Source organism: Trematomus bernacchii, unplaced genomic scaffold (genome assembly GCF_902827165.1).
Source record: "Trematomus bernacchii unplaced genomic scaffold, fTreBer1.1, whole genome shotgun sequence".
NCBI lineage: Eukaryota > Metazoa > Chordata > Actinopteri > Perciformes > Nototheniidae > Trematomus > Trematomus bernacchii.
The window spans coordinates 1,427,928-1,441,485 of NW_022987839.1; the positions used below are offsets into that span (position 1 = coordinate 1,427,928).

The 13,558-nt window shown below is 41.6% G+C and overlaps 1 protein-coding gene across 1 annotated transcript; it reads right to left on the minus strand.

Moving 5' to 3' along the window:
• Positions 1-868: 868 nt before the first annotated feature.
• On the minus strand, positions 869-8,938 carry dcaf8 (DDB1 and CUL4 associated factor 8). The gene is made up of 13 exons (XM_034153033.1): positions 8,701-8,938; positions 8,153-8,225; positions 7,973-8,068; positions 7,078-7,745; positions 6,735-6,875; positions 6,158-6,252; positions 5,711-5,821; positions 4,966-5,096; positions 4,340-4,447; positions 3,951-4,081; positions 3,614-3,733; positions 3,022-3,138; positions 869-2,883 (listed from the first exon to the last, which is right to left on the minus strand). The coding sequence occupies exons 2-13, from the start codon at positions 8,187-8,189 to the stop codon at positions 2,776-2,778; spliced, it is 1,863 nt and encodes a 620-aa protein (XP_034008924.1). The 5' UTR covers positions 8,190-8,225; positions 8,701-8,938; the 3' UTR covers positions 869-2,775.
• Positions 8,939-13,558: the final 4,620 nt, after the last annotated feature.

Sequence of the window (13,558 nt, forward strand, 5' to 3'; positions counted from 1 at the left end):
AACAGATCATGCATTTTAGCCATGCCTCATTTCGCTCAATTTGAAAAATGTTAGCTCTGTTTTTGCAAGGGCTGATTCTGTGAGAACAGCACCACCTACAGGCCTGGCATATGTACTACAGCGTCTCCAGCGCTTTCGAACGGCAATGGCCGTGGCTGTCTCCTCCTGATTGGTGGAGTTGGCCCAATAGCCGTAGCGCCACCGTCCTGACGTCAGGACAGTGTTCAAATCTGGTTCAGTTTTTATCAGATCTGTTGCAGCCCCTTTTTTAGAGATTTGGGTATGGAGGAAAATAGAGAGGGTTGTGTTTTCTGACACTTGGTGAGTTCCCTGGAACACCGGGGACACATATTCATGTATAAAAGACGTACAAAAGTGCATTTTGCATGATAGGTCCCCTTTAAGGCTGCACCAGAAACAGCCACGTTAAATTCAACCATTATTAATCATCTTTACACCTGTGCCTTTGAGCCAAACCATCTCAAATCAAGAAAGGGCCTGAAATATGAATTACTATCCTAACCAAAGGAGAAAAGAATTGTAAAGCCAGCATTAGTCACATTTCTTGAGATGTATAGTAATATCTTAAGTGACATCTTTAACACAAAAGTTGATTTCCTTTATGGGGAACGTAGGATCCACATTTTTTGGAGCTGGATCTGGTTTGGACCTCTTGTGCTCTGCTAATATTTGCACAGCATATCAATCAATTACCTGAATCTAAAGAGTGATCTGTGAGGAGCCCATCATTCTCCAACTCTGCTAAGTGAATATACAGCAGCCTGCAAAACTGGTAAAAGCAAAAGACTTCACAGAGTACTTATTTGTCAGTCGATAAATAAAATGAATATAACACGAGACCATGAAATGACAACAACATCAAGAGCACTGTCTTTTTGTTTATTGCACGAATCGAACATACTTCCAACTTAACTGGTAGAACGCAATATTAGGCAGTGGTGGACAACAAAATTGTTCATCGAACGCCTTATGTATACAAGATGCCAAAAATAGCCAGTGGGAAAATCTGGATAGAACTTTCTCAAATGATGGATTAAGATCTAGAAAGGAAATACTATTTTTAGCCTTTTCCTTGAACAAGAAATAGAATCTGTAATACTTGAAATGACAGCTGATCTGTTCATAACAGAGGGATGCCATTCATAAAAAGAAAAATAGAACAGAAATGGTGCCTCATGTCTTTTTCTCTTGATTTTAAAAGTACTTTGTCCTCATATAGAATATAAACCTCTGCATCAATACCAATCAACTGATTTGACATCTTTTTTTATTTTTTTTGGAGTCAAACAGCATTTGCGTACGTTTTACAGTTTTAATATATATTTATATATGTACATATAAATTCAACTATGAGTTCTCATAGAAAATGAGAAAAGCTGGACTTTATCGCTCTCACACAACAAATGACTGGCAAGAACATTGACCCCCCCCCTCCCTCCCCTCTCCTCTTTCCTAACAAGTGGTGTGCTAGCTTCTAACGCACCACTTAGATCAAATGTTTGTCTAATATGTCGTTGAGACAATTATTTTTTACTTTTAGCGTCACAGATGGATTTTGGGGAACCACGTGGTTATAACTCCAATCTGAATTATCACATTGGCTGTTTTTTTAATTGGGATTCAATCCAGGTTGAATCTTGCTTTCTTTTTTTTAAATGTCAGATCCCCTCATCATCCTATGCGATTTGCCTCAACATTTCATCTTTCCTTTCAAAGATGGAGAGCGAGGGAGGAAGAAAGGAAGGAGTAGGAGGAGGAGGAGGGAAGATTGGTGGAAGCAATCTTCAGTCAAAAAACTCTTAAGTGCAAAATATCTCCCCACTCAAATAATCAATAGAAATTAACTAAACTTCACTGTGGGGTCTCCAATGAAGGATACAAGACAAAAGCTCTTCCCCCCCCCCAAAAATCACACTCGGTGCACATTTAGTCTTTGTCTCAAACTAAAAGCTTCCCTGATTCAAAGTGCACTCAGTAGTGAAGGGGAGGGGGTGATGCAGAGAGGAGGGGGAGGAAGTAGCATGTCTGGTGATGCAGCATGTAGGGATGTAGTAGTCCTCCAGGGGGGGGGGGTTATTGTGTGAAAAATGAAACTAGCTGCACAAGCTCAGGGCCAGAAATCAATATGAGACTGGGGCGATGCAGAGTACACTGGGGGTTCCCTCCTGTGTTCAAATCTGAAAAGGGAGTCACATTTAAGGGGATGGTTTGAGGGTACCATTCTACCCCCTGCTGACCCTCCCTCCATCAGCACAGAGAGCTCCAGAGAAGGTGTGTGAGAGAAGGGATGCCTGCTGGTGGTGTATAGCTTCCTACAGGGTACCTAAAGAAGAGGTGCTTGTTGCCATACATGCACAGTACAATGTTCTGGGGCTAGGCAGAGCTTAGAGATAATGTATAGACAAGCAGGAGCCTCCAAGGGGCTCGTAGGGGGTGTAAGCACTCACTAAACCTCTTTGTACAATTCCCAAAAATCAGGATTCTGGAAGTGTGTATATAGTCTTTAGTTGTCATTTGCACACACACAACTGCTGGGAAACCAGGCGTTAAGCATCTCTTCTTCAAAAGTATGTTTAAGTAAATGGGTGTTTTTTATCTCTGTGAGACTGTATGTGTATGAGGAAAAACAAAGTCTGTGGCTCGTCTGTGTTTGAGTGTGCCAGTGTGTCAATAGTGCTTGCCTATGTGCATCAATTCAAGGGCAATACAGTGTGTATGTATGTATGTATGTGTGTGGGTCTAAGTATGTGTAGCTCAGGAGGACATGCACTGGACGTTGTCTGGACCTCCCTCCTCTTCATCGGAGGAATCTGGAGAGCTCCACGACTCGTCTGTGTCTGCGTCAGCACCCTCACGGCGGGCCTGTATCCAGACAAAGAGAACAGAGACAAATCAGACTATTAACGGCTGATATAGTATGCCAACAAGGTGCACACTGGGAGAGAAAAAAACTTCCAAAAGAACAAAGAAATTGGGGTGTTGTGTTGTTTGAGTGTTTACCCTGGGAGGCCTTCTGTTCCTCATGTGTCTCATCAGGAACCACAGCAGCTGGGTGTCGTACTGGTCGCCATGACGAACACTGTCTTCATCACGCTCCCGCTTGTTCTTCTTCATCACCTTCACAAACACAACCGACAGGTGTTAGTGTGGAGGGGGGGGGCGCAAAGGGGAATATGCCTTTGAATTTTCACTACTTTCCCAGGACTTTTTCAAACTTAAAACGAGCCACTTGAATAGCCATTATTGCCATATGTGCTATTATGGGAAGTAATGATAACAATTCAAACAGGAACAAAGAAGATTAAGTTGACCTCCATCCATAACAATACAGAGTTAGCTTTTTTGCAGTGCAATGGACATTTATAATGGACAGTTCAGTTAAATGAAACCTTCATTTTTTTATTTCAAATAACCGCTTTAGATAAATGAGTAAAACTGGGTTTGTAAAATATACATGCTGTTAAAAATGATTCTAAATGGTTTAACTCAAGCCTTGTCTCTACAAGGAAGTGGGTGAAATGTTACCACAACAAAGAGTATAATAGACAAACCCATAAAAAGCAGAATTAAATGTAGGGATGATTTAAAATACCTCTTTCAGACCCTTGAGTCCAGTGGGGCATTCAGCTGTGGGGGCCCACAGTTTGACGTCGTGGTCCAGTCCGCTGGTGGCCATGCCTGGCAGATGGGGGTGTGGCTCCAAACAGTTCACCTGTCATTGTCGAGGGGGTGGAGAAAAATGACTGAGATGAAGTTTACGATAAATTGAATATTCTTGGGATGCATGTCTTAGCAGTAAAACGCTAACTCTACTGTGGAGGTAATACAACCAGATGAAGACAGAAGCACTACCGAGTGTGTTTGTACAGCCTTTGCCAAGTCATCTTTGAACCCAACAAAACAATATGAATTCTCTGTCTTTAACTCACCACTCCTCCCCTGTCTCCCTCCATAAACTGGACAATGTGAGCAGAGTTCTTGTCCCACAGGTAGATGTGTCCGCAGTCACTGCCACTGACCACAAACTCACTGCACGGCCCATAGAAGTTCACCCCCTTCACTGTGAGAAAGAAAAGTGGACACAGTTTCAGTCTGTGTGATAACCAAATCGTTTAACAGTCCTGCAGTACAGATTCAGGCGTAAAGCACATCATATATACAGTTCCAAACAGCATGAATGATTGGTTAACAGGTAAATGCTTCCGAAGTTGGGCCATAACTGATGTGGTTGATTTTGGAAACTATGGTCTTCAAGCAAAGGGTGCATCTTTATTACTGTTCTTACATGCTTGCTATAAATAGGAACTGAATGTAGCACCTGTAGCATTATTGCGGTGTCCCTTGTATCTCCTGCGATAGTCTGCCCCGTCACTGTGGTTGGAGTCAAACAGGTAGATGTCCTCATCATTGTAACTGATCAGGAGCTCTGCACAGAAAAACACAAGTCAGATTATGTTTGGTTTCTTTGAACGCAATGTTTAGCCAAGTTTTCGAAGAGAGAAAAAAATTGGATTTAGTAGATTTGTGTATCTCGCTCTAAAGTCGACCTTAGTGATGTTCTGCAAAGATGAGAGCACATGCTTTTATAGAATAATCCTCATTCTGTGTACGTTTCACTGATTGCATTGTGGTTGCATCAGGAAGGCTGAGAAGGCCTGAAATGTTGGTATTTTCAAAAAGTAAATCAAGTAAGTATAAGGTAAAGGGATCATTATTTTGTTCATAACCGAATTAGAAAAAAAGGGTACAGATAATCAAAATACATTTACATATAAATAGGAAACAGGATTATGTAGATTGCAGGGAAATGAAATCATGCCTTGGAATACTAATCTACTGTATTTTCTTACAGCATGCATGCTATTCTGTACTTATGATACTTAAATGTAAGATAACCATTTTGAATGCTTTGACTTCTTCTTTCAATGTTAATCAGTGTTTTACCTGTGCCATCGTGGCTGTACACAAGGCAGGTGATGTTGGTTTTGGACTCACTGGATACCAGATGTGAGGGACAAAACTTTTTCAGTACACCATTGTTATCGTTCTCATTGATCTTCCTCTGGTCATAGATCCTAAAGAGGGTGAGAAAAAGAGACAGTGAGAACAGAAGAAATACATTCAGAAGTGACATCCAAGAAATAGTAAGCAACTAGGGCTGTGCGATTATGGCAAAAATCATAATCACGATTATTTGGGTCAATAATTGATATCACGATTATTAAATACGATTAGTCATTGACTTTGAAAAAAATCCATTTATTGAACTTTAAAACAAATACAAATAATAATTTGAACAGTATCTTTTTAACTGTTAATTACCCTGAACGTATAATTCAACTGAAAAACCAATACAAAAATAAATGATACATTTAAATAAATAATATCAAAATAATAAATACCAATAAACAAGATCAACAAATATTTTGGAGCGCAATTCCCCAAGCTACTAAACATATATAAATATGATAAATACAAATAAATGAGACCAAAATTAATTAGATCAAATATGTTGCAGTGCACTGTCTGTCACAACCTAGCAAAGCAAAATAATTGTTTTTTTCGATTATGTTGTTTTCGTAATTGTGGCAGGCCAAAATCGTAATTGCGATTAAAATACGATTAATTGCACAGCCCTATAAGCAACAATATGAAATATGATGATACTTTATCAAAACCTGCTTCATACCTCACATACTGATCCCTTCCTCCCACAGCAAAGTGTTGTGTCTTCGCTGGGTTGACATAGATGGTGTACAAGCCCACTTTTTTATCCCCCTCCTTTACGGTCACCAGTTTACTGCCAATGAAAGGAGACACAAAGGAAAGGCACGTATTAGCTCTGGCAAGGGGACACGTTTTTTTTTATACTGTAACAAACGCAAGAAAAGTGAAAAGAGAAAGTTGTTGAATGTTCACCAACATTGAGTGAAAGGATGTTTGTGTAACAACACTGCAAACATGGTCTAAAAAGGCCATAGTTATATTAAAACAAGACACTGCCTGAACAGAAATCAATGATTAGAAGTGTATTGTGTCAGTTTATGATATTTTCCTCACCTATTGCAAAAGCCAAATTCAATTCCTGAGGTGAATGAATTTAAACTTGGACAACTTTAATTACGGTATCACTCACTTGGCGGGACGGTCAAGGCGCAGGTCAATACCAAACACCACAGCGTCCTCCCCCGCAGACAGAAAGGAGCAGGGGGAGTCTGGCTCCAGGGCCAGCTGGAACAAAAACAAGTAGAAACTAATATAAGCGCCTTACAAGTTGTATGCCTTTACAAAAAAAGTCAAGTTGCAACTTTCATCCATGTCTGTCCTAAATGTCCACACTTCATAAATGTAACCTATTAGACATGTGTGAAATTGTCATAAGGTTCATTCTTAAGATATTTGTGTTTTGCAAGGTCACAGTTCAATTCAATGTAATTCATGTATTCACAGTTTAAAAATGCAATCATAATGGAGATATGTGAAATGAGACACCCAGAGGAACTATCCAAAGTTTTAGAATAGAGTCCAAGACAGTAAACAAAAAGTATTTACAACACATCTAGAATTTAAAAAAACCTTGGTCTTTCTAATCTTATCAGTTCGTCCTTGGGTCCAAGTGGATCTTTGGGCCAAATTTGAATACATTCCCCTCAAGTGTTTCTGAGATATACTGCATTCACACATCCATTGGCACATACAGTACAGACACTCACCTTGTGTGCCGCCCCTTTATGCTGAGCTACCCGCTTGGTGTTCTTGCAGCGCTGTGTGGCAGAGAGCTCCGCCACTCTGATCTGCCCATCTCGAGCACACATGGCCAAGGTGGAGTCCCCACTGTGAGGCAGGAACTTTGCCTGTGCACATGAAGGGAAGGGGGAGACTCATTTTACATTTCCGACTTCATTGGTCGCTTCGTTGCCACTCACTACCCTCCTGTTTTATTCTTGAACTAATCATCAATATAAAGCTATGACTCACCCTCATAATGAAATCAAAGTATATCATTATCATTTCTGATAGTGCTGTAGCGTTGGTAAAGTTTTTTGCTTTCCTTACCTGAAAGACATTGCTCTTGTGGCCACTGTCAAACTCCAGCTCAGCACGGCGGATCGCCCAATCCCAGATGACCACCCGCAGGTCATCGCTGCCTGAAGCCAGGCGTGTGCCCGAGGGGTTGAAGTGCAGCGTGTTGACGCAGCCCGTGTGCCTCTCCAGCCGGCCCTGCAGCTCCAGCCTCTGCACCAGACCCCGGGCTCCACACACACGCCTCACAAACTGGTGTGTGTCCCTGCCGATCTCCCTGGAGCGCAGCGAGGGTATCGACCTCCATATAGGGCCACGCATGTCACGGACCTCTGCTCCCAGCCACGCCTCCATAGCCTCGTTATCATCTTCGTCGTCGTCGTCATCATCATCTTTCTGTTCTTCTTCTTCTTCGTCGTCATCGTCATCGTCATCATCATCTGAGCTGGAGGAGTGGTTGGTGCCGCCGCCAGGTCTATTCCTCTTTCTGGCTGCTCTTTTCTCGCGATCTTTATCCCTAACTCTCTCCCGTCTGCCTCCCTCGCTCTCTCTGTCACCATCCTCAGTTAGGGAGTAAAGACCGCTTCCATCCATGCTGTCTGTGTCTTCCTCCTCCTCCTCTCCCTCTCTGTTTGCCCTCATCCCTCCTTCCACATCTGGCATAGGCTTGTCCCCTGAAGCCTCTCCTGTTTCTTTGGGATCTACAGAAATAGGAAAAGTCAGAGCCATAGAGGACTAGGTCAAGACATTTCTGTCTCACTGGGAGATTCAACTAAAGGTGCATAACTGCTACTGGTATCAATGTTACATTTGCATTTAAAAATGAACATACATTAAAAATGATCAAAGCAAAGTCTCTACCATATTATGTTACTCTGTTAAAAGAATACACGTTTAAGTTGCTGTTAAACAAAAAGAATGTGGATACCATCTTGAGATGAAGACTGTGTTTGTCCCTCTTTACTTCCAGAGGCACCTTCCTCCTTGTGTTGATCTTCTCCTGGATCTTTTTCTTCAGAGCCACCTGGTAAAAAACACTCAAATTAAGTACCCTAGGAACAGGTAGTCTATATAAATAGTTAGTCACTTTCTTGCACTGATCCTTTACCTTTCAGCGCAGTAGATTTGACTTCAGGTTCAGCCATTCTGTCTCTTTGTCCTGCGTCGCCCCGAGGGGGAACCTTAGATCGAAAACAAAATGTAGGTTGTTAAGGAAACACATTAACTAGGGCTGTTATTGAGATGATAAACTACTTGTATTCTTTAGTAAGCCAACACTGTTGCTTGCAGTCGCTAATCTGTTGCCGCACTGTGCGCCGTGGGGCACAAGTAACCTGTTAGCTCTTCCAAACTAACAGCGAGGCTAATTTTAGTACCCAGTCCCACTGCCTGCAAACACATAAACAAACTTACTCGCTTGGTAGCTGGCTCACAGGCCTGACTTGCTTATTACTGCATTTAAACAGTGCATTGTCCTCTACAGTGCTTGACTATCTGTCATTGTTATTGTCGTGAGCTAATGCTAACTAGCCTGCGTGTGGCTAACACAAATGAAACTAAATACTGCTGAATCCTGCGTAAGCACCAAACAGCTGGTTGTCAAAAGGCAAGCAGTAAGCATTGCTCGTGGTTGCTAACTAGCATAGCATGCGTTACCTCTACTCGAAGGCCCGACGAGGCGTACTTCTCAGTTTAGTCCTAATCTTTATTGCAGATTTATGCTCTCCAACTCACTGCTTAGCAATTGAGCTAAGTGCCGTGACAAGGGATCCTCTGGCCGTAAATACACGACATTAGGAAAGCGTGCATAAAGGTGTTTGCAAAAGACAGACTATAAAGCAAGCTAACTGCAAGGTTGACGGCTCTGTTTATGTTTTGACGGTTCTTTCTTTTTTGTTTTTTTTGTTCCATTTCCGGTGTCGTGCTTGTTTCGGTTTTTTTCGCCGGAAGTTTACAGTACAATTACAAAATAATACTGTATATATTATACTCAGAGGTGCAAGAAGTACTTCGATTCTTTACTTTAGTAAAGGTAGAAATACTTTGATTTGAAAATATTCCATTTCAAGGGAAAGTCTTTGATACAAAATGTTGCTCAAGTGGAAGTACAGAAGTATTGTCAGCTAAATGTACTTAAAATATTAAAAGTAAAAGTACTCATTATGCACAATGGCTGTGGTGAAACTATCATATTATTATAGCATTTAAATGTTGCAGTTTGTTATATTAAGACCATTTTAGATTTATTTTCAATATTGCTAGTTCAATACTGCACTATGTCATATACAAATGCCATGTGTTTTAACAGTAGCTGTTACATTTTTTTAATGAAGTAAAATAAATTCTTCCAAAATGTTGTTGAGTAGAAGTATAGAGTAGCATACAATTGAAAAGTTAAAGGTGGGGTAGGTAATTTTGGAGAAACCAGCTCGAGTGCGCTAGAATTTGAAAATACACAGCCGGAAAAAATCTGCCACTTACTTACAGAGCCCCTCCTCTAACACACACGAACGCGCACATGACCAATGAGGGCACGAGATAAGTTTGTGCACAGATGGAAGGCTGACAGGCAGGTAGGCCATCCAGTTATTTTAGCCGGGCCGGCTAAAATAATTGGTCGTGCTTTTTACAGTACTACGGCTTCCACAGATGAATTTTTTTTATGGATTTTTTGTCAAAGCACTTAAGATATTCATTGCTATCGGGATGTTAAGAGCATTCCATGGAATATAACAACAAGTGTATCTCGAGCCGGTTTCTCAAACTTACCTACCCCACCTTAAAGTACAAATATACAAAATAGTACTTAAGTACAGTACTTGAGTACATCTAGTTACTTCACACCACTGTATACATTATAAACAGTATCAAGTTCAAAGGCTTTATTGTCATATGCACACTGATGCTATAGTGTATACCAATGAAAATCTTAAGTCCCAAGCTCCTCCAACAATGCAACATCATATATATATATATATGACATAAAACAATAAAACAAATTCAAAAATAAGAATACAAAAAATAAAATAACAAAAATAGTGCAAGAAGAAACAGTAGAATAGAATATGTCAATTTAAATATTGTAGTGAAAACATTTAATACTGTTTATTGTGGTGATTAACATTAAGATAAATAAATTGTCTAACCTCCTCTCTGTACAGCGTCTCGTTGCCGTCGGTGATCAGGCCGATGACGGTCGTGTCGTCAGCAAACTTCACAATGGTGTTGGAGCTGTGTGTGGCCATGTGGTCGTGTGTGAAAAGGGAGTACAGGAGAGGGCTGAGCTCACAACCCTGAGGTGCTCCGGTGTTGAGGATCAGGGTGGAGGACGGCCTGGGGTCTGCCCGTCAGGAAGTTCAGGATCCAATCACAGAGGACGCTGCTGAGCCCGACATCTCTGAGCTAGATGACAAGCTTGGAGGGCACAATGGTGTTAAAAGCTGACCTGTAGTCAATGAACAGCATTCCCACATGTGTTCAGTTGTGAGAGGGTAGTGTGGATGGTGAGGGCCATGGGCGTAATTTCCACTGGGGACAGGGGGGACATGTCCCCCCCACTTTTCAAAATCCCATTTGTGTCCCCCCCACTTTTTAATTTTTTTTTTTTACGCAAGCGGTCATCGTCACGGAGGAGCGTCTGTGTGTGTGTGTGGCACGAGCGCATCTTGTGAGAGAGAGAGATATAAAGAGAGAGAGACAGAGAGAGAGAGACATAGAGAGTTACGGGGGTTGTTGTTAGCATTTGGTGCTAGCTCGGAGCTAATGGAGATTAGTAGCTGTTTCAACAATAAGGAGAGGGAGAGCTCTTTCCTGTCGGACTTTGAGAGACTGAGAGAGAGAGAGAGAGAAATAGAGAGAGAGAGAGAGAGAGAGAGAGACAGAGAGAGAGACAGAGAGAGAGAGACTGAGAGAGTTACGTGGGTTGTTGTTAGCATCTGGTGCTAGCTCGGAGCTAACGGAGATTAGAAGCTGTTTCAACAATAAGGAGAGGGAGAGTCCTCTCCTGTCGGACTGAGAGAGATAACGTCAGCTCAGGGAGGTAAAGGACTCTCTGAGTGATTAGGTTGTAAACTTTAGTCTAGTTATCTCAGTGGGTCTCAAACGGTTTGGTCATCTATGTAAACAAATATTTCCATCTATGTAATATATAGTTGTATATAAAATAAGTTAAGAAATCCTTCCAATGTGTACTATAGGTCAGTACAAAAATAAAAAACACAGTTTGAAAGGGGAGTGATTAGTCAAATATGCATAAATAAAAAGAAAAAATGCAGACTAGGTAAGATAAAGATAGGAGAGAGGAGTTTATCAATGATTTGTTATTGGTTGTGAGCATATTCTAATGGCTTTTTGATTATTGAAATATATACAGTTCTGTTTCATATGAGTGTTGAGAACTGTATCCATAAATCTCTTAATGTTGCCCTCAAAGTGCACCAGATTGATGCATTCAACTTCAATTTAAAGAAACAAATCTTCCCGGGGTGCATGCCCCCGGACCCCCCTAGAGGATGTCAGGTAATCACAAATAAAACAGGTTCACATGGATAGGACACTAGATAAGTGTGCACACTCATTATATACACTACACATTTTTCTTGGATTTGTTAACACTATAGTCCCTAATATATTTGTAGAAAGGCAGGAAATGGAATTAAATTGAGAAAATATTTCATTGCGGAGGACCCCCTGTTTTGTGTCCCCCCCACTTCTCAAACCAAAGTTACACCCTTGGTGAGGGCTATGGCGTCTGTGGACCTGTTTGCTCTGTAGGCAAACTGCAGGGGGTCCATGGGGTCAGGGAGGGAGGAGGTGATGTGGGTTTTGACTAACCGCTCAAAGCACTTCATGACGATGGAAGGGAGTGCCACTGGGTGGTATTAATTGAGGCTGGTGTTTTAGTCTTTTTGGGGACAGGAACGATGGTGGAGGGACTACAGACTGCAGCAGTGCCCTGTTGATATATGTCCGTGAACACCTCTGCCAGCTGAACTGCACACACCCTGAGAACAGGGCCAGGGATGCCATCAGGTCTAGGAGCCTGGTGCGGATGAACCCTTTTAAAGGATCTGTACAACATATGCCCTTTTAAAAATGGCTCCTGGGCCTTCTGTACCTCCACAGCATGGCTGCTCTCAAAATGTGCATAAAAAGAGTTCAGCTCATCTGGGAGAGACACACACACAGATTATCCCCCAGCACCACCCGATGTCCCTTTGTCAGTCATTGTTCTTAGTCCCGCCCACATGGCACCCTGTCGTCAGAGCCTTTTGCACTGCTAATGGCTCTGCGGAGCACGTACCTTGAGTTCCTGTACTTGTCCAAATCTCTGCCTCTGTTCATAGGCCACACTTTCAGCTTGGCACAGACCTAACCGTTTGTCCAGGGCTTCTGGTTCAGTCTATAAATCATACTTAAAATAATTGTAATCACAAAAAAAAAAACCTAATAGAAATATAACTGTTCTCTTTAATGCTTAATTGATCAAAAAACACTTTTGACTCAATATACCTGTATTCAGGATAGAATACATACAACACATAGTCTGAATCACATGACCCATAGATCTCTGAAGATCTGTTGTCAAGCTCAATGTGACTGGCTGGAGACATTCTGGCAGTGATGCCACCGTCTAACTCAAAGCTAATCGTATAATGGGCATCATAGTGGAATTGATCATGCCAGGTCACACAACAGAGCAGACCCCAAGAGGCTAATGCCCTGAGATGGCATCCAGCTGTCACTCAAAGTATACGCCACCCTAATAATTTGTAACTTTAAGCCTTAGTAAAAAATACACATGAATAGGGAGTTAAGCTACAGGGACCAAAATAGTTAAGAGCAGTGCTCTGAATATATTGTGAGAAAAACTTGCTGCATGTTTACAGTAGATCTCAAGTAGAGGGTGGAGATATTAAGAAAGGGGCAGTACTGTATATTCTAATGTCCCTGCATGGGACATGGGAGCCAAATCTGAATGGCTTGTTGAATCACATGCTTTCTGACATCGGCAGCTCAAGAAAAAACGAACTGGAGTGACTTATTGCACAGTGGGTTGGGCACTCAAAATGCCCAAATATGCAAAAGTATGTTTTTCATATGTCCCCTTTAAGTAATCAAGAGGGCAAGTTTCCTTGCTAAACCTACTTACTCTTATATAAGAAGTTGTAGTTTATGAGCCAATATCTGCGGAAACATCTGGCTCCCTCATTTAGGGTGAAACAAGATGGGATCCCTCCGCTTCCTTCCTGTGTTTATGTCGTGGCCTTGATGACAGCGATCTACAGTAAATCGTGGAAGGAGGATGTCCTTCTCTCCATATTTGTTATCCCTCGATTCTTTACTATCTGACTTGTACAAAACACAAAAACAGTTTTCACAGTTTCTCTAAGAACTCAGATTACAGTCACCTGTCAAAACTGTCTATAATCCACATGGAATGTCAACTGGTAGTGGGTGATTGAGGGATTACTGCAACACACACAGTTTTTCATAGAATAAATAGATACACTGT